At 44.2% G+C, this 21,483-nt stretch overlaps 3 protein-coding genes across 3 annotated transcripts; all 3 read left to right on the forward strand.

Moving 5' to 3' along the window:
- The first annotated feature begins 379 nt into the window (after positions 1-379).
- On the forward strand, positions 380-1,135 carry LOC133910491 (patellin-2-like). Its single transcript, XM_062352872.1, has one exon. The coding sequence runs from the start codon at positions 380-382 to the stop codon at positions 1,133-1,135; it is 756 nt and encodes a 251-aa protein (XP_062208856.1).
- Positions 1,136-4,371: 3,236 nt separating this feature from the next.
- Positions 4,372-6,348, forward strand: LOC133912091 (aldehyde oxidase GLOX-like). The gene has a single exon (XM_062354664.1). It carries the CDS (start codon positions 4,507-4,509, stop codon positions 6,223-6,225), a length of 1,719 nt encoding a protein of 572 aa, XP_062210648.1. The 5' UTR covers positions 4,372-4,506; the 3' UTR covers positions 6,226-6,348.
- Positions 6,349-17,625: 11,277 nt separating this feature from the next.
- Positions 17,626-18,099, forward strand: LOC133910967 (basic blue protein-like). Its single transcript, XM_062353206.1, has 2 exons — positions 17,626-17,803; positions 17,906-18,099. The coding sequence occupies exons 1-2, from the start codon at positions 17,626-17,628 to the stop codon at positions 18,097-18,099; spliced, it is 372 nt and encodes a 123-aa protein (XP_062209190.1).
- The last annotated feature ends 3,384 nt before the right edge of the window (positions 18,100-21,483 follow it).

Genomic DNA, 21,483 nt, shown 5'->3' on the forward strand with positions numbered 1-21,483 from the left:
TATCATCTGTATCTTCGGAATCAACATTCAGCACAGCGGGAAGAATAATCGAAGAACGAAGGTTGTCTCTTACACTCGAGATGGTCGAGGCACTCACTTGCCTCAAGGACTGGGAGGCCGCGGAAACTTGACAGCAGCACCAACTAGAGGACCCAGAGATCGCGAATGCCATGGCCGATCTTGAGCTCGAAGACGAGGATTAATTATCTTTGTAATAGTATGCGGTACTCTTTTCCTTACCGGGGAAAACTCCATACTGGGGTGTAAGGTTTTTAACGAGGCCGTGTACTAGCATGTATTTGCAATTAATAAAATTCATGTTCCCCAATTGCATTTTTCTTCTTCTGCAATTAAGAAAGTTAATATGTGTAACGTTTGGATGACGCCGAGCTTTGCCGGCGAAAAGCTTTGGTGCGTCTGGCCCACGCTTTGGCGCGGCTGGCAGGGCCAAAACGTGGGTGGCGAAAAGCTTTGGCGCGCGCGCGCCGCGCGCGGCTGGTCTGTGTCGCGTGTCGCGTCTACTAGTCTCTTCCACTTCTCTCTCTCCACGTCCATCTCACGCTCCAAATTTCCCCGAACTCCATCCCGCTCTGTCGCCTTTTCCACACGCGCCGAGGAGACGAAACAAGAATCAGCCGCCGCCGCGCCCGAGGTGGTCGTGACGGAGGCGGAGAAGAAGGCGGACGAGCCCGTGCCGGCGGAGGAGAAGAAGGCGGACGAGCCCGAGCCGGCGGAGGAGAAGATCGTGGAGGTGGAGGAGAAGGCCGTGGAGGCGGAGAAGAAGGCCGATGACGATTCAGAGGAGGAGGAGAAGGCGGACGAGGCCGAGGAGCCAGTCGCGGCGGACGAGGTGGCCGTGACCGACGGGACCGGGTCGTTCAAGGAGGAGAGTAACCTGGTGTCCGAGCTCCCCGACCCGGAGCGCATGGAGCTCGCGCAGTACAAAGAGCTCATCGCCGCCGCGCTCGCCAACGGGAAGTTCGACCTGCCCCCACCTCCAACCCCACCGGCTCAGCCTGCCGCGGCGCCTTCGACGGAGGAGACAAAGCCGGAGGAGCCAGCTAAGGAGGAGGCGAAGGACGAGGCATCGGGCCTGGCACCACGCTGTGCTGCTCCTCTCCGGCGCGATCGTTAGGCTCCGCAGTGCGTCGCAGGAGTGCCTTCGCCGGACCGCACTCGGCTGTTGCAGCTGCTGGGATGCGGAGCTCGGGTCGTGCCCGTGCTTGGCCCGGCCCGAAGCGGCCCGCCGTGCCATTGTGCCGTGCCGAACCTCGCGGGCGAAGAGTCGTGCCGGGCCGGCACGGCACGACGTGCTGATCGTGCCGGGGAAGCGCGGCCCGACGTGGCCCGAGGCACGACCGGACCGTGCCGGGCCGGCCCGGCCCGGCCCAAGTCCCACCTCTAGTTAGGGCCAAGGAGAGAAAATTGTCTTTTATTTTTCAACTCCTTTTCAAATTCTTCCAAAACTTAAACGACGTGCTTAGAGGTTTTTCCAAAATTCATTTTCCACATAAAACTCTAATGCATCTACTCCAGCATGAATGCAACAAAACAATATAACCTAGATTGATTATTTTATTTACAAATTAAACTTTCTCCTTGGGTTTTCTAACACTAAACTTAACACATCTAATTCTAATAACAAAAATTATTTACTATTTCTAAAATTGAAAATTAGGATGTTACACATCTCCACTCCGGCCCAGAGTCTCTCGGTGTGGAGGCTTCAGGTGCGACCTCTTTTTCTTCCTCCTCCATCTCCTTCTCTTTTCTCTTGGGTTCTAATTGTACTGCTCATTTGATCTAGGGGAAGGAGAGGAGAAGCAATTTGCAAGGCTTTGGCAGACCTATCAGCTCATGAGTGATCTGCAGCTCGATGGGTTCGTGATTTTTCCTTTTATTTGTTTCTCTGATTTTTTTGCCATTCTTTTTTGAAAGATCTGTGATGCTCCAGTGAACCAAGTGAAGCAATCGCAGCTGTTATGATCTATTCCGCAACTACCGGTCTTTCCAGTGAACCAAGTGAAGGAACCAAGTCAAGAACAGATCGTGATGGAACCATCAATTCGTGGAGACCTGGACTTCCTGATGTGATGTTGCAAGATTCACAGTTTAATTGTTTTGGATCAATGTGCTTTTGATGAATATTGGTGCAGATCCCCGGGGATACGGCGAAGTGCAGTGATGCGTGAGCCTGTCTGTTTTGTTATTTAGATTTTGTTAGGATTTTCAGTTCACAGTTTGGTTGTTAATGGGAGATGGGTAAATCATATGGATGTTCATGAAGCTTGATGAATTCTCATGACGTGGATAGTGCTGGATTATGAATGAAATCTTGTGGGAAATTTGAGTGGTGATGCTGATTTTTTTTGGAACTTACCATGATCTGTTCTGTTTTGCATAATTGCATCTGTTTGCTCTGTATCATGTCCTTGCATGCGTGCTCTCTGAATGTCTAGAGCTAGCAATGTTTTGATGTACCCCTTGTGATTGATGATTGTGAATAGATAAATTTCAACTGATTACGGTTTGATTATGGTTTGGTTGGAACATTCGGAGTCCTCTGCTCAGGGGTCAGGGGCTATGACCAAGGTTTGTGTTTCTTGGGATTTTCCGTTCGCAGCTTCGCTGTTGAATGGGATATGCGTTGTTGGGATTGGGCAGTCATATGGGTGGAGGTTCATGACGCATGATGAGTTCTTGTAAAATGTCGTCTTGGATGGTTCAGAACTTGGATAGAGTATTGCGTAATGAATGAAATCTTTGTAGAAATTCGAATGGTGACGCTGTTTTATTGCACAATGAATGAAATCTTGGTAGACATTCGAGTATTGCGTGATGAATGAAATTTTCATAGAAGAGTTTCAAATGATCTTTATCTTTACTACTTAAAAAATATACAGTGATCATTTCAAGATAAACAGGATATCATGCCTCTTTGTGTCTTGTCCAAGTCCGCTTGCCTTTCTTTTTTCTCCCTTCTTCTTGTAGCAACCAAGATGCCCCCTCCTGTTTTTTTTCCTCCATCTCACCCAGTCCGGCCTGGCATCCCTCTCCTCTCTCTCTCTCTCTCTCTCTCTCTCTCTCTCTCTGCGCTCCCAAGCCGCCATGGTCATTCCCTTTTCTCCCATTCAAATCGGCGACGCCTCTACCTCTTTCCCCTAACCAAATCCAAATCCCCCTCTCTATCCTTATCTCCATCCCAAATCGCTTTGAGTAGAAGAGAATAAGAGTCCAGCCAAAATTTGTGGCAAAAGTTGAAATGGATTTGGAATTGGGATCGAGCTTTATCTCTACGGGGGTGCCCTATCCGCCACCTATAGAAAAGGGGAGGGGTCGGCCAGGAGGGGGGGGGGATTTATTCAAGGTGGCTGAAGCTCTGTGCTTGTGTTCCGTCGTCGTCGTGTGAACTCGTCGCCGTTAGCGCCATTGAGCCATTGATTGTTCTTCTGTGCCTACGCACTATGGTTCTCCTCGTACGTGCTTCGTCAAAGGTAGGGCCTAGCTTAGGTACTCTCTTTGTCGAGCTGGCATGGCGGTGGTCTGGTAACGCGATTCATTGCCGGTGAGAGCCCCTGTGTTTTTCGCGGTGGTTTTGTTTTGCCGATCAGGTTGAGCTCCGACTAGCGCTTGCGCCGTGGCCATTCGAGTGTGCATTCTCCGGCATGCGTACGTATGTCTGACGCTGTTGAAGTGTTTGTGCTCCGGCTAGTCATCAGGTCGTTGCCGTTGAGAGGTTTCCGTCAGCCATCATGTCGAGCAGGTTGTGGTGCTTTGGCAAGCTGCCATGCCGTGTATGTTGAAGTGCTCTAGACGGACTGTCATCGTGCTGTTGAGATCGTTTTTGCAGCGTCGGCATTAGATTGTTTTTGCAGTTGTGTTCGTCATGGGTGCATGGCCAGACGTGCAGCGTCGGCATTAGATTGTTTTTGCAGTTGTGTTCGTCATGGGTGCATGGCCAGAGTTGCCGCGCTAGCGTTGAGATCGTTTTTTTAGGTGTGTCCGCCATATATACATGATATTATCATGTGTAAATTTTTAACTGACGTTCAACTATTTTCACCTAGTTCTCCTCTGATCGATGCGGTTGCACACGAATCGAACAACCCAATTACCGGGTCGGGTGTTGGTCAAATCATGAAAAGATAGTGGATAACCGCGTCGTCATGCCAAACATCAACGGGCCTTGGGCGCGAAAACAGAACATCGTAAAGAGCAAGTTAATAGGTGAGCTGCCAGATCAAAATCGAATCAAAACACCCCAACCTGGCAAAATAATGGGCAATTGGGCAGCATCCCGTCTCCTTGCTGAACGAAATTCTGAACGTTAGTTACGGGGTTTTCAACTACGAAAATCAATGGAGCAGAAACGCGTAAAACCTCTCCACGGCTGGATATATATACACTCTCTCTCAAACACCAAGAGCTTAACAAAGATACAACACAGAGCCAACAAAATCAGTACGTACGTAGCGTTGTCATGTGCACAAGTCCATCTTATCGACAATGAAGCGTAGTATCCGCCACCTCGTTCTTTTCCTGCTCCTCGCCTGCGCCGGCGTTGCACCGGCAAGCGGCGCCGGCGGAGGGAAGTGGAACCTCCTGCAGCGCAGCATCGGGGTGTCGGCGATGCACATGCAGCTCCTGCACAACGACCGCGTCATCATCTTCGACCGCACCGACTTCGGCCAGTCCAACCTCTCCCTTCCCGACGGCCGCTGCCGACGCAACCCCCGCGAGCGCGTGCTCCCCGTGGACTGCACCGCGCACTCCGCCGAGTACGACGTTGTGTCCAACACGTTCCGCCCGCTCACCGTCTTCACCGACACCTGGTGCTCGTCGGGCACCGTCGCGCCCGACGGCACGCTCGTACAGACCGGCGGGTGGAACGACGGGTACCGCAACGCGCGCACCATGGCCGCGTGCGGCGGGGACGACGACGACAAGAGCTGCGACTGGTCCGAGACGCAGGACGCGCTCGCCGCGAACAGGTGGTACGCCACCAACCAGATCCTCCCCGACGGCCGCGCGTTCATCGTCGGTGGACGGAGGCAGTTCAGCTACGAGTTCTACCCAAAGGCAGACGCTTCTGATACTTCTGTCATGCAAATGCCATTTTTGGTACAGACCAGGGATCCCGAGGAGAACAATCTTTACCCTTTCGTACATCTCAACATAGATGGTAACCTTTTCATCTTCGCCAAGAACCGCGCCATTCTCTTCGACTACAAGAAGAACAAGATCGTGCGGACGTACCCTGTGCTGGCCGGCGGTGACCCGAGGAACTACCCCAGCTCGGGCTCGTCGGTGCTGCTCCCTCTGAAACCCAACCCCACCGAGGCTGAGGTGCTGGTTTGCGGCGGCGCGCCAGCCGGCTCCTACAACTCCACGAAGGTTGGCACCTTCGTCCCGGCGCTGGTGACTTGCGGTCGGATCAAGATCACCGAGGCCGCGCCGTCGTGGGTCATCGAGACAATGCCGTCGCCGCGGGTGATGGGGGACATGATTCTGCTGCCGAACGGCGCGGAGCTGGCGATCATTAACGGCGCCACGGACGGCACTGCCGGGTGGGAGTCCGCCAAGACCCCAGCGTACGCGCCCGTCATCTACCGGCCCGACCATTCGCCGGGGGACCGGTTCGAGGTGCAGAGCCCGACGGGCATAGCGCGGCTGTACCACTCCTCGGTGGTACTCCTCCGCGACGGCCGGCTCCTCGTGGGCGGCAGCAACCCGCACGTGTACTACAACTTCAGCAACGTGCAGTTCCCCACCGAGCTCAGCCTCGAGGCTTTCTCGCCGGAGTACCTAGACCCTTCCAACGACGCGCTCCGCCCGAGGATCCTCCACCCTTGGCCCACCGACGCGCCGGCGAGCGTGACCTACGGCGCGACGATGACGCTGCAGTTCTCGGTCCCGGAGGCGGCGTCAACCAGGAGACGGCGCGGCGGCGGCGGCGCCAACGACCTCGGCGTCGTGTCGGTCACGATGGTCGCGCCGTCGTTTACGACGCACTCGTTTGCGATGAACCAGAGGCTGCTGTTCCTCGAGGTGACGAAGACCGCAGCGGTGCCCAACCTGGCCGGCGCCTACGAGGCGTCCGTGACGATGCCAGCTACGGCGGTCCTGGCGCCGCCGGGCTACTACATGGTGTTCGTGGTGAACGGGCACATCCCCAGCGAGGGGATCTGGATCCACATACAAAGACAGCAACGGGGAGGGGTATAGAATATAAAGGTATTATCAAAATTTATTAAAAGTGGTGGACTTATTTTTTATATATTATATTTTATGTATAAATATAAATGTATTATCAAAATCTATTAAAAATGATGAATTTATTTTCAATTCTTTCATTTTGTTCATATTGAAAATCTTAGAACCTAATTTATTTATATGTAATATCATAGGAGAGATTATATATCCTTGTGAATACAGACTAGTTTATATATATATATATATATATATATATATATTAAAAATGCAAAACGGAATCTTAAAACCCAATAAGCTTTGAGAGATTTTGCAACAAAATAACTTGTGAGGGAAATCTCCAAATTAGAGTGACTTTTGAAGTTTTTTGCATTTTTCCCAAGAAAGAGAGAAAAATGTCAGTAAAGCTGGGATCAGAAAGGTTCACGTGAACCGGGCACACGTGATGCATCTTAACCGCATCTGCTCTTGGCTTTGTCGTACGCGCCATGCTTCCTTTTTAGCGGTACTCGTACCTTCAGCATTTGTGCAGGCAGGTCCGCAACAGTGCAAACGTCTGTTTTACCCTGCCATGCATGCGTGCGTTTGATACGGGTCCATGACCTTAGAAGTTGAAGTAGCTACGCAGACGGGAGATAGCCCAGACGTAGGCATGCAAGTTTTGTTTTTTTTAATTTATTAGGTCGACCAAAGACTCAATTGATTTATTGGGACAACCAAAAACTCAATCGAACTAAAAATTCATTTTTATCTATTTAAGCTTAGAAATTAAATTAATTAAAAATAAAACAAGAACTACACATTAAGTATCCACTTACATACCTACGATGGCGGACCTAAGACCGGGCTCCATCCTGGCGCGTCTCTGTATCTCTATATAAGTTATGAAAAAATTCGTGACTTAGACTGATTAAATTTTGAATAAAATTTAACCTACACGAACACAACCTGCACCTAGCTCAGACTTCCTAAAATCCTGATCCGCCACTGCATACCCGCTAGAGAGGCTACGTTAGCGGGTCATGCTGTCATGCACACGAGCAGAGTAGGCGATTGGTTGGTTCGGTTGCAAACATTCATTCTGATTCCTGAGCCGAGTACGCGCACCGTTGGTGTGAGCGCGCGCATTGGTCAGGCAGTGGGCTCGGGTGCGCGCGCAACGTGTGTGCTTGCGGCTGACGGGACGCCGGGAGGGCGGTGGTCGTCATGAAGGTTGGCGGTGGCGGATCTGGTTGGTGAAGCAGTGGCAGTGCCGGTGGCGACGCCGATGGAAGCAAACGGAGCATAGCGGGCGTGCAGAGATTGGGCCGCAGGACCAGCGCAGGATCAATTGAGACGCTCGATCATTTTCACTGGCTGTTCCAACGAGGATCGCGCCTATTTTCCTTGGCTGGCTAGACTGGTTGTTTCGATCTATCGGATGCTCATTCCGTTTGGAACACAGAGAATCTGCCATAACGAGAGTTCATTTAAGAAAATTAATCCGTGGCCCAGGCTGTTTCTCGATCATACGAGCAACTTTTTAAGATGCTGTGTACATCCAGCTACCGGTATATCTTATCAATACTATTTATTTGTGTTAAGATTTATATTATAGTGGAAGATAAAAAAAATAAAAATAAATATTAGATGGATAAACGAGATAGATCGTATGTCACAAGTGCAGTGAGTTGCATTTCCGGGGTAAACTGGCTTAAGCCCAAATACTATCATGTACAAGTACAAACAACATGACGGATCATTCTGGTCCTTGGCACTTGGCAGAAATTAAATCCTGCATTTGTTCCATTATTCGGTCGCTAATTGCAGACAATTCCTTACTTCCACGCAAGGGCTAGAGTTAATTGTTTGTCTCAGTGGTGGTTCGAGTATCTTAGTAGTGAAGGTCTGTGTCGAGATCGGTTTAAGAAGCAAACTAAACTCATCTATATGCTAAACTTAAAAATCAATTCTAACATACAGTGACTTTATTAATAATAATTATTACAATATACTATATACTTAATCGAATTAACCGTCTTAAAAAATAACATTCAAGGATCGAAAAACCAAATAAACTGCAGCAGAACTAAATGAACTACGAAAACTCTAATCTTTTACGACTCTCCCACAGGCATCATCTACTTAGAAAGCATATTAGAATGATCCACCTTCAGCGTACTTCTCAATACCTTCTTAAATTGAGTGTTTGGGGATAAATAAGCATTTGTTGTACTCAATAAGTTATGAAGAAATATTATGCAAATGAAGGCTTGACAAGAATAAGGTTATATGGCTCACTTGCATAAATCAATATTTAAGTAAAAATATGAAAAACAAACATAATTAAGTAAATAAACAACCACCTCAAGATCTACATCCATCTTAACTTAACCCACTAACCAACACCTCAACCAAAGTTTCATCCACTAAGATTGAACCCTCAATCATAGTTCTCATCACTATGATTGACCACCCTCAACTATAATTCTCATCATCACAGTTGACCTGACTAACCAAAACATCTAGTTATAATTATGGTAGCTTTTTAGTGCTGCTCATGACCGTGAGCACGGCTGAATATTCAGTTTTAACTCTAGAGAGGTTGTAATTTACCCACAAGACGTATCATCCCATTTTGCTGAGCATCCGTTGGCCGACGGATAACTCTTACACACTACTAAGATGTGCACTAGGAATCCACTACAAAGCCTTTATAATGCCCCATCTCAATACATGTCTACCCGCTAAGGTTTCATTGCCGCGTGATTTCACCATAACAACCGAAGCCCCCTCTTGCGCCTTTTGGATCCCAAAGCATCGTCCATTCACTGTTCTTCTGTCTGATCTATACTATGCTGAGAGTAAGCAAATTGCTTGGCTAGGCCTATCCCATTCTAGGCTTGTGATTGTATTATAAACACAGAAAGGTCACCCTACGAACCGGCCCTTAGATTTGAGCAAGGCTACCACTTTACATACCATACATCTCATCACACCACATGCTCAAATCCCTATACCATGTTGCTACAAAAGTTATTCCATTATATTTTATCATTGTTGCATATGACCATTATCAATTTTGTACAGCATTAATTATGATTACCATCCCGAAGCAAGGCTAAGTATCATCTACCCTTTCATAATCCAAAACCGTACTAAGATGACAAGGATGATAAGGGAAAACTACGTTAAAGGCTAACTCTTGGGATTCTTAATAATTTATTAGCATGCATGTTTATAAAACAAAATATTGTAAAACTAGGATAAAAATGATCAAGAACACAACTTGCCTTCATTGAATTCAGTTGGGTCTCCAAAATCTTAATCCTGCAGACCTTCTAGTTCCTTCGAAACATTGACGTCTACTTACAACATACGCAGAAAAATAACAACACATAAACACCAAGATAAAAAAATCAAATATCACACAACAAACATCATTATCACAAGATTACACTATTCCAGATAATTCGGTGAAAGAAAGGGTTAAAACGGAGCTACGGTTTACATGTTATGATTTTCCAAATATTAGAATATGACTGAAAAGATTATCTATAAATGAATTTATATTGCTAGGAATTTTCTAGGATTTTTCCAAAGTCATATATGATTTTCTAGTATTTTTTTGAAATTTTCTAGCATTTATTTGAATTATAAAACTATTTAAAACCATTAGATAGAATTAAATAAATCTATAAACATTATAAAACATTAATTTCCTATTGATTATATTTTTTCAGAATTATTTTTATACTAAAAACTATTTAGTGCGCAATATATACCAATTATGACATGGCGCACATGTGGCAGGGTAACATGGTATGGATGCTGACTGAATTTAAGGTGGGACATGTGTCGGGTTCTGGTTGGCTATCGAAGGGGTATGATTTGATCTAATCTTGGCCGCTCGATCTAGATCCGATGACTCAGGGCAAAGGGGCGACCTGAGGGAATAACGCGGCGGCGCCGAGGGAAAAGCAATGGCGCACGGCCGGAAGAGTCACCAGAATTGGATTACGGCTCGGCGGCGGCGGCGACGAGCGACGGAGCAGAACCAGAGAACACAGGGAGTCTGTTTGGGAGCTTATCGAGGGTGAGGTGGCACGGGAAGGTGGTTCTCGATGGCGGAGGTGGCAGTGAAGCTCGGGAACTCGTCGACGAGAGTGCTCCGGCAACCAAACGGTGAAGGCGACGATGGCTCGGGCTTCAGCGAGGGCAGGCGGGTCTACTGGCGGCTTCGGGTGGGGTTGGATGGCACAGGAGAAGCGCGATGGTGAGCTCGACTAAGGCGGCGCTAATGGCGGCGACGACAGATGGATCTCGGCGGATTCGCGATGGAACTCGACGGATTTGGTGATGGGAAAGCACAAGGAGGATCGGGCACATATATAGACGGGCTTGAGACTCTTTGGGAGGCCAGGGACTCTACAGTGGCGGCAGAGTTTGTTTCAAACTCTGCGGTGCGACGACGTCGACTCAGAGACGAAGACCGGTCGGAGGTGTAAACGGGCGGGGCGTCTTCGGGTGGAGAGAGACGGAAGTGGGTTGGCGTGACTGGAGCTGGGCCGAACAAAGTGAAGAGAGGGAAATAGCGGTGGGTTGGCTCGGACCGATTGGGCTAGGCTGGATCGGCCAAAACAGAGAGAGGGAGAGAAAAGAAGAGGTGAGCTTTGGCCTATTTAACACAAAAGTTTTTCTATTTCAAAACTATTTTACTCATATATATACCCACATATATATACATACAAGGTATATACTACACATATATAGCTCAAAAAATCAACAATCAATCAAGCAATCAAAATATATACACATATATATCTAAAAATATTATTTTTATAGAAAGAAAAATAGCCCTCAAAGTATATATGTATTTATACACATAACATACATATTTGCATATATATACATGTATAAAGCACGTATACACACTTATGATTTTATTTTCTTTTGTAAAAACTCTTTTATTTTCTTCGGAATTTTTTAATATATTTAGTTTTGAGAATTTAGGCTGTTACAGTCTGAAGGAGTGATCCGTTATCGAGCTACCGTTATATGTCGAACTGAAGTAATAAATTGATTATTTGCGTTTCTTTTCCTATGCTTCTATGCACACGGCGTTGTTTCTGTGTGTTTTGAAGTGGTAGAGGTACCAAGGACCAACCCCTTGCTCGGTAAGCATTCAAGGAAATGGAACTGTTACACACTGCTACTTCTTTCGTACAGTAGCAGCACCAGAAGTTATGCTACCTGTCCGGATTGTGCGAAGCCCTACGTATACATGCCCTCCGTTCGGTATTAAATGTCGTTTTAGACTCTTGTACACAAAATAAACAGTGATAATTAGTGTTAGATTGGACCTGTCTACACCTATTTAATAAACCTTTACTCACTCTATTTACTCTACCCTATCATTCACCATTAATCTATACCTAAGTTCCAACAACCTAGGGTCATGAACAGGGTTGGTCTTGGTTGTCTCGAGCGATGGATCATGCTCATGCAGCTCTTGCCTCGATAGGAGTTGCATGCAGCCAGCGGCCAAACGACTCTCTACAGTATTGATGAGCGAAGCTGATGATTTGCCATGCTTGTTGGGTAGCGGAGCGAGCCAAACTTGAGTGCGGCCCTGCGAAGTTGCGAGACGAGAGCCTGAGCCCAGTCGTGCGGTGGAGGTCATGGTCGAGGGAAGCCAAAGCGGCAACCAAATACATTGCGTCAATAAGGCCGACGGCAATGATCAGTACGGCCATGATTACTCTTAAAATCTTATTTTCTCGCTTGATTTTAGTTTGGTTTGTTTCATCTTATTGCTTTACTTTGGCCTTATTTTTCTTTTCAGTTTTAGTCCTGACATCATCGGTGTATGGATACTTCAAGCTTGTTTTAGAACCCAACCATCTTTAAGCTTTGCATTCAAATCATGCTAGTACTATTTGGTGTCAAGTGTGTTTGTAGCTAATAATGTAATCATACACGCATGAGTACACACATGTGTGATTTATTAATTCTTCTTGAAACATAAGAGTATGGTTGAGAATATTAGAATTGATTTAGAGTTGTGGCATTTATATTCATCAGCTTTTAATAGGAACTATTTGGAGAGAGGATACATAGAAACCCGAGAACTACATTTATTTGAGAATGAAACCAAAATCCTAGAATGACATTAAAAAAATAAACGTAGTATACAATAGTGAAGATCTGAAGGAGTGATCGGTTATCGAGCTACCGTTCTATGCCGAACTGAAGTAATGAATTGATTATTTGCGTTTCTTTGCCTATGCTTCTCTGCACACGGCGTTCTTTCTGTGTGTTTTGAAGTGGTAGAGGTACCAAGGACCAACCCCTTGCTCGGTAAGCATTCAAGGAAATGGAGCTGTTAGGCACTGCTACTTCTTTCGTACACTAGCAGCACCAGAAGTTATGCTACCTGTCCGGATTGTGTGAAGCCCTACGCATACATGCAGTTTGTGGTGTAGCCTTGTGCGCCAGCTACAAGACTACAAATTCTATAATGGCTCATGTTCAACTTGATTGGTTGCAGCTAAAGGTATGCTTGTTTCGATTTTTGTTTCTGGTTTTTCTGCTACTAAAAGACAGAAGCTCAAATAAATATAATAGTTGAAAAGTGATTTATGGAGAAGATAGAAATCTGTTTACAAAGAAATAAACTAGAAGCTTAAAAAAGTAACAGAGTATCTTTTTTAAAAGTGATGTGCTGACAAGTTAAAAATTTATTGTAAAAACTAATAGCTAAAATTAAAAAAACAGTTTTTCAGAAAAACCAAAAACAGAAACCCAAACAAACAAGCCCTAAATGCATGTTCTAGATGTTTCTTTGTGGCCACTCCTTTTGAAGAGTCTATGAACGAAGTATGGTTCAGTAAGTTAAGGTTCTTCTAGTAAAACTATCCACATATGTTCAAATCTCAGACTCAGACACGATACTCACATTTATGAAATGACTATATAAATCATTAATGTCCTATTGGTATAGACTAAAAATTATACTTCATTTAGAAAAAAAAAATTATATACTAGCAGCCACTGACAACCGATTAGGTTAGTGAGAGCATGAGAGGCGGTATGCTTCCTTCGCCAGTGTCTTGTGGTTTTTATTTGAGTTTATCATCAAGCAAGTCTATACGTCTTTAATTTTTCTTATGTATCTTCAAGATTTAAGGAGGCGTTGCAAGGATCGAAAGGAATAGATCATCCTCAAGTCTATTTAGATGATCACCTCCTAACAATCAACCAAGAGGACAAGTTTTATTCGAGATTTCTTGTGTTATCAAGTTTAGAGCCTACTCTAGCTTGAGGATCAGATTTTGAGTCTGAACCATCCACCCTGTCACCGCCAACTGAAGCTAACCAGGGAATCTGGAGCCAGAAGTCCCGCCAAACACATCGATCCTGACTATGTTGCACGGGAGAACAAAACAAGATTAAGCACCAAAAGCGCATCGCGAGCCTACCAAAAGAAGGCACATGTACACCAAAGCCACCCCAAAATAGCACCGGAAACCGAACAGCCTAAAAGCACATGAGGCCGTCTGGCCTGCGCCGCGCACCTAATGCTCCTGTTCATCCCCTCGCCAAATCCTCTGAACCAAACAGTTAGCAGCAGCTAACCACCACGGCAGCTTCTCAGCCTGCTGGTTGTCTGAAGCTTCACTGCACTGACATCGGCATAACCAACGCAGGACGGTGCATCGATTATGAACAATCTCTTCTGCTCTTTTGTTTTCCTTTGTGCAGGGCAAGAGAACTGAACAGCAATGCCAAGGGCGGCGAAAGCAGCTGCAGAAACAGAAACGGCAGCGACGAACTAACGGGAAATCACGTTCTCCAATCGGTTCTCTGTTCAGTGCGTCGAGGTAGATGGTCACGGGTTCCTCGTCCTGTTTCGACGCAATTATGGTGGGTTCTTGTCGCGCTTCTCGTCCTTAACACGGGCCGGAACCCTGATTAGTACGCGTAAAACATTGTTAAGGACACGAGATTTTGGTTCCATGCTCTCCTATGATGCTAGGTACTCGTAGGTCCAGTTGCTTGAGATCCAGTGGCCGCTGAAACGACAATTCTGGTTACATCAATCGGAGCACCATTCCAATGGATCATAGTTTTATTTGGTAGCCCCACCTGAAGCTTGTCAACTTGGGATTTCAACGCACAATCGTTCAGTCTGTTTTGTCGTCTGAAGTCTGAACACTCAATCACCCAGTGTCCTTAGGTAAACGCTCAAATAAAGAAACCTAGAAACCAATCGCTTTAGCGTCTAATTTTTTTTTCTTTTTCATTTTTTTGGATGAACAAGTGGGCAACAGCTTGACAAAGTTAAGATATTACCTGAATGGAAGCCAATAAGTGAAGTAGCCCCTGACCAATGTGCACATACTTTAATCTGCCATTAGTCAACTAATTATGGTTTTTCTTCAAGAAAACAAGTGCAGGTTGCCTAGGAACCACGAGCATTTTCACAATGAATTTTTGCGACATATAACGTACTTGTATTCTTGAGCATTTGAAGAGGTCTGCTGTATTATGCTTGTGTACTTTGACAAAATAAATTGGATCGGTCCTGGAGCAACTGAGGAAACTGACAGGCAGACACACAGGCAGCCGCTGTTATCGTCCTCTGCATACGTATCTCTCTCTTTATTTCGTGACTGAAAACAAGAATAGTTATGGCTATGATGACAAAGGCATACTAACTGAGTAGTAGCTCTATATACAGGGATGGCCTGTACTTAGCAAAACCAAAGTATGACAATTTCAGTGATTTGAAATCGAAGCAATTGACGTAGCAAGAGTGTGACAAAGACTTGTGTTTAGCCCTTGCCTTGCAGCCTCCCAAAGACTTAGGCCCTGTTTGTTTCAGATTATAAAAGCTGGATTGTGGTCAAAATCCAAAAGCTGAAACAAACGGCTGGATTGTAAAAGCTGGATTCTGATCATAATCCAAAAGCTAAAACAAACAGCTGGTTGAAAAAATTGGATTGTTACAATCTAACACACAGATTGTAACAATCCAGCAATCTGCCTTCCACCAGATTCTAACAATCCACAATCCAGCTTTTTACAATCCAGATTTTACAATCCAGCTTCTTACAATCCACAATCTATAAGCTGTTTTTCACAATCTACAGCTGAAACAAACAGAGCCTTATATTTGCTCAACAACCATACGGTACACATGTTCTCCGGTTCCCCATGCATGATTTTGGCGCCTGTGCCTCACCAATTCCCCAGGTCTTCTAGTCGTACCAGGGCAAAGCTAGAACGAAACAGAGGAGGTACATCACTTCATCACAACTATAGCGATATATATTGTTCAAGTCACATTATCTAATTTATAGGACAATCGGCAACTTTTAACATTAATAGTTTAACATAAGTGATAACAATATACAACGATACTGAAATAGCAATAAAATTGTTTACCAAAATAAATAAACTCTAATAATATTTGTCATTGTCATGAAGAGGATGACAGAAGCCAAAATCACCAAAAAAAAAAAGATTGGGCATTGGCAAAATACAATATCTACCCTCATGGTCCTTGACGGCCTAAAGAAAAGAGAACAAATAATTTACTTTCAATTTCATCAAACTATTCCGGATTAAACCTTCTGGGACCCTCTTCTATTTGTGAAAGTGGAAAATCGCATGTGCGAGGTTGACAAGGTCCGTTCTCCAGATACTTTCTTCTCACCCTCTCTCTGCGATTAGGATATATGGTAGGCATCAATTTCTTTTATAATACATTTCCATCAAATTACCTATCATTTTGTAAGTGATTCCAATGTTAGTTACATGTTGTCATAAATATGAAGCAAATCCTAAGTTAAATCCCTAACCCTACAATCGGGATAAAAAACCTAGCTAGAATCATACAATTGAAACCCAAATTAGAGGCTTTACTTGATGGGAATATAAAAAATTGAGAGAACTGGAGCATTAGAAAGAAGATTATTTGAGGTTTCTTGCCTTGCTTCTGTGATCGGTGGACGAGGATGGCAGAAGAGTTAAGAGCTACGACCGGGGGTGCTGCGATAGTCTGCGAGGGAGGTGGCCTTGGCAACGGCCAGGCGATCTACTCTAGGCTCTGGCCACCGACGATGGGGATTGAGGTTTGAGGAGGCGTGGCCACACGGAAGCCGATGCATTGCGGCAACTGGGCGAGAGAGAGCAGGACTCGTGCGTACATGACAACAAGGAAAGGAATCAACAATGGCTGTTTTTTCTTTTGGGAGGATCGATTGGTGACTGTTGGCCTGCTCCCACAACCCTGGATTGATTCACCATTCATGGGCTTGGGCTTTTAGCATGGTTGCTGGGCTTGCCATATGCGTCTGGGCTGGACCATGGGTGCATGAATTTGGGCCATGGGGGTGCATGTACCGTGAAGATAGGATAGCAATTACTAGTGTTTGGTTTTGACGTGGGTTCATCTGCACCCACACCGGTCAACCTAGCTTCGCCCTGGTCAGTACAATTGGAAGATTAAGGATCTGTTTGGAATCCTTGCTAACCCTTGCTTTGTCCGGCTAGGCAAGCTCACACATGTTTGGATCCCGAGCGAGTGTTCTCGGTGCTTGCGCTCGTCTCGTTAGACCGAGAGAGCAAAAATTGCTCTCCAACGCTGGCAATGTTAGTCTTGCCAAGCAAGAAGAGGCGAGATGAGCTCACAAGGGATCCAAATGGACCCTAAGGTTCAATAGAGGAAAAGCCATGAAAAATAATCATGCCCATAGAAAGTTATTAACCATAAAAACAACAACAAAATTTTGGATTTTTATGTTTATATTGCGGTGGTAGAAGAAGTATGACCAGTGAAATATTTATTGAAAGGGTGTAACCGAGGAAGAAAAACATAGAGCTACGTTAACTAAGTCTTGGCTTAGTTGGTTAGTGGAGGTATCCATCACAGATCAAACCTTATGTTTGCTTTTTATGTATCTTATTAAAGTGAAATTTTCTTTTAGTGGTAGACAATGTATCTGTTAACAATGAGGCGCATATGATGTACCCATCGACAATGAGGCGCATGCGATGACTTTATCAATCTCTAAGCTCCATATTTGCAATCTTTAATAGACATTGTGTTAGTATATACACGTTGTGATGTGAGTGTGTACACGTGTCTACTTGTTGTACGATATTTTTAAAAAAACAATACCCAGCTTTTGTGAAAGCACGTTCCGTGCACCCGTGTAGCATTCGGTACAGCTACTATGGCATTTTCAGTATAAATGGAGTAATACTTTTTTGGACTTGTGATTGGATCCAGGTCGACGGCTTGCCCCTTTTTACCGCCTCCACAAGTAGCGCCCCACGTTCTCTCTAGTCTCGACAACAGCTGCACACTCTGCTCCCTCTTCACCTCACACACGCGCAAGAGCAAAGAACAGCGCAAAAGCGATCGCTATGGCTCAGGGAAGGGGCAGTGCGACGCTTGGGCTTGCCCTCGACGGTCTGCTCGCCGTGTGCCTCCTCCTCGGCGCCGCCGACATCGCCAAGGCTGCCACCAACAACGTCGAGTGGTCGTTCAACGTGGATGGTTGGTTCAGGGGCCAAAGCTTCCACGCCGAGACGTCCACGGTAAGTGACCAAGCTAATAAGCCATCAAATGCAGTAAGGCTTTCTCATCACAGCACCTCGGTGCGATCGATCTCCAACGTTCATGGCATTCGTTTTGTGCATGCAGTGTTCAACTACGACCCCTCCGTGCACAACGTGATGGCGGTGGACGCCGGCGGCTACTACGGCTACCGGCCCTCCGGCACGGTGTACAGCTCGGGGAACGACCACATCATGCTCGGCCCCGGCACCAACTACTTCATCTGCAGCCTAAACGGCCACTGCGGGATGGGGATGAAGATGGCTGTCACGGCCAGTTGAAGCCACCAAGTACGGTGCCATCTTATTGAAGTGCTCGAACATCAGTAAAAGTCTTGTGTCATCGACTCATCGGTCGCTGGCTCGTGTGCAAGAACTCCGATGTGATAGCTCTATGCGTTCGATACGTTCGTTACACCTTGTGACGGATACAGGCTCATGTGTTGTGTATGGGGAGTGTGGTACGTAAAGCATGATATATTGATGTTTGTATGTCATTGGCGTGCCCACCTCAGCCAGGTCGGCCGTGAGATTTTGGTGACGAAGACGAAACTAAAATCAGAGCTCTATTATAAACATTAAAATATTTATATATCAAATGTAAAGATAATATCCTGGTATTAAAAAAATGTTACGGCTAATGGTAATACATTAAAAAGTCAAAAATTATAGTATATAGACAACTAAGGAAAACACTTTAACCGTAGAGATCATCTGAATACACACCTTTATACCAATGATTAACCGGAATACCATTTCGGTAGTCCCGGTATGCATTTAATTCCAAGATCAGAACACACGCCTTTACAACAAGCATATCATCATATGACATGATAAAGAATGAGTAATTTAATTGAGTTACAAGTCTTTAATTAGATTGAACTTTACATCAAAATATATAACTTGAATATTTGCTAAGTAGCTATGCAGCGTAATAAGTTACATAACGATAAAAAATGAATAACGCCATTTTCCCTAAGGCGCCACCCCAATATAACAACACACGAGTAGAATGGGATTACTCCTGCCCGTCACCAACATCGACGAACTTAAGGTAGCCAAAAATTAAATCTTCCTCACCTGAAAAACAAACAAAGCACGTGAGTATGAAGTTACTCACAAGACTTAATCCATAATGGGTACTTATAAATAGCCCGACTCTAAGGAGAATATATATGGTTAATTAGCAAGAACCTGACCACAAATGTTAAGTAACTTCATATGCATAAGAGATTTGGACTCAAGTATAAGCATCTACACCTAACCAACACACCATTGTATCATGAGATCATCAACATAACAAGTTATAACTTGTACCATATCAACTCCTTATCAACATCACCAATCACTTTCCAGCATACCATCAGAACATCCCGGTATCGAAGACTCAACGATTGATGTAAATGTACAGAAGCATGCTCATAACCGAGAGTATGACAATTCAAATTGTTTTTACACTCTGCAGGGGTACTCATTTGTCCACACAACACGAGGATCATTCGGCTTGTGTCACCCGCTAAAGTGCACATAAGGGATACCCGTGTCAACCTTTTCCAATTGACCCTCACCGTTTGAACATGCACCTATAGGTGCGAAGGTCCACTAAGGCTACTCGCTGAGCATCCTAGTTACATCTAAATATGTGGAGGTAGCTAGAACTACTTTCTGAGCAAACTAGATACCTCTACAAACCTATTATGCTCACAACACATTTACAATGTTACCTCTACAAGCCTATTATGCCCATTACAACATAGGCCAACAAGCCCAAAGATCACAACTACAAAAGGTATTCGGCTTATCTTACCATTATATCAATATATGTTAAGTACGAAAAGTACTAAAACCAACTACAATAATGAACGATGCTTAATCGATTCAAACAAGACTATAGCATCTGACACTACCTTCTCGAGACATCCCTATTGTCCGTCCGAACCTCGTCTCATCCTTACTAACTTACACATCCCTCCATCATCATTGTCTTTGTGAATAAAAGTAAGCCATAAGCTCGCAAACGATGATCAAACCATCGCTGAACTTCTACCGATGACCTAAACCTTGCTAAGCATAACATATTCATTTTAAATTAGACCATTAAGTGCTATTCCTCAGGGTTACAATGGATCAAAGGATAACAATACCAAGAAGAGTAATACAACAATTAGGATATACTCCTGAAACCCCGACCTTGACTATCATGTGTGACATACATATAGCATACTTTATCAAATTAAAGATAATATATGATCTAAAGTAATGGGTGCAACGTGCTTAAATGCTTGCCTTTATCAAATGCTTCAAACATAATATCACAATCAGGTTCCACCTTAAAAATATCCGTGTCGCTTTCCGGTTCGTCGATCGCTAAAAGAAAGAACAATGCATCACAATTAACGTGACGAAATGCTATGATACATGCACCAGATGCCATAAACATTGAATGGGATATGAGGTGCTGAGTAAATAATATGATACAATAAGAATCATATGAATTGATATGAGAAAGTTCATGGTATAAAAGATTTATTTAAGATATGTTAAAAAGGATTGTAATTAAGCTAGCTATCAAGATTAAATAAGCTTCACAAAGTAAACAAAACTTTCATACCAAACTATATTTTTCCTAGATAGCACTAATCATAACTTGAATTTTTCAAGTGGTTTCATAATTTATGACATCACATTAATTAACTGTTATTTAATTAACCTAAAACATATTTAAATAATTAATTAATTATAAAAAAGTATTTATGGAGTTTTAAATTTTTTAAAATGTAGTTAATACTCATAAAAAGCTAAAACATCTAGTCTCATAATTTTTGGAGTTTTTATGAATTAACTATAAAATTTATAAGCTATCAGCAAAGTAAACGAAAAAAGAAAAATGCCTGCTAAACAGTAGAATCCGGAGGGTCCGGGTTGAACTTAGAATCTCCGGGTACTGGAAACTCCGGGTGGGGTTCTTCTGGTAAAAATTACTTGGATTAAACTGTAACTTCTGGGTTATAGCAGAACGCGAGTTTTTCAACGATTGTTCGACAGATTCAATTTCCATGTCTCTCTAAATTGATGACAAACATGTTTGGAATTAATACAAGGATTCTAGACCTCAATTACCCACTTCACAAGCATAAATCACTAGATCCAAACTTTTTATATTTGCTTCATTTCAACACGAACAAACGACGCTTCGCAGCTAAAAACCTACCCAAAATCGAACTAAAAACGTGTATTCCCACCAAAGAAACCTAAGAGAACTCACCCAATATTTTTATTATAGTTGGAGACCTTCGGGTGTGAAAGAAATTGAAAAAAGCTCATAGAAGAGAAGACCACGCTGCTGAAAATTTCAGAACAACAACAACGGTGACGAAAATGATTTGAAAATCATCCAAAACCTCATACATGAAAGAGATTGTTGAGTGAACAGAGAGCTAAGAAGGTGAGGAATGTGGTTGTATAATATGCATACCTTAATTTCTTATGCTTGAAGGGAAGATTTGAGGGAGAGGAAGAGCAGCAGCTCTTGCTACCCCTTGTTGTTCAGTTGGGAGTGAGGGATATACACGTTTTTTTAGAATTTTTTATAATAATTTTGATAGTGTTTTGAACTTTAAAGTACTGAAATGCAATATTTTTTTATTGTTAAACCTATCACCTGTT

This window comes from Phragmites australis, chromosome 3 (genome assembly GCF_958298935.1).
Source record: "Phragmites australis chromosome 3, lpPhrAust1.1, whole genome shotgun sequence".
Classification (NCBI taxonomy): Eukaryota; Viridiplantae; Streptophyta; class Magnoliopsida; order Poales; family Poaceae; genus Phragmites; species Phragmites australis.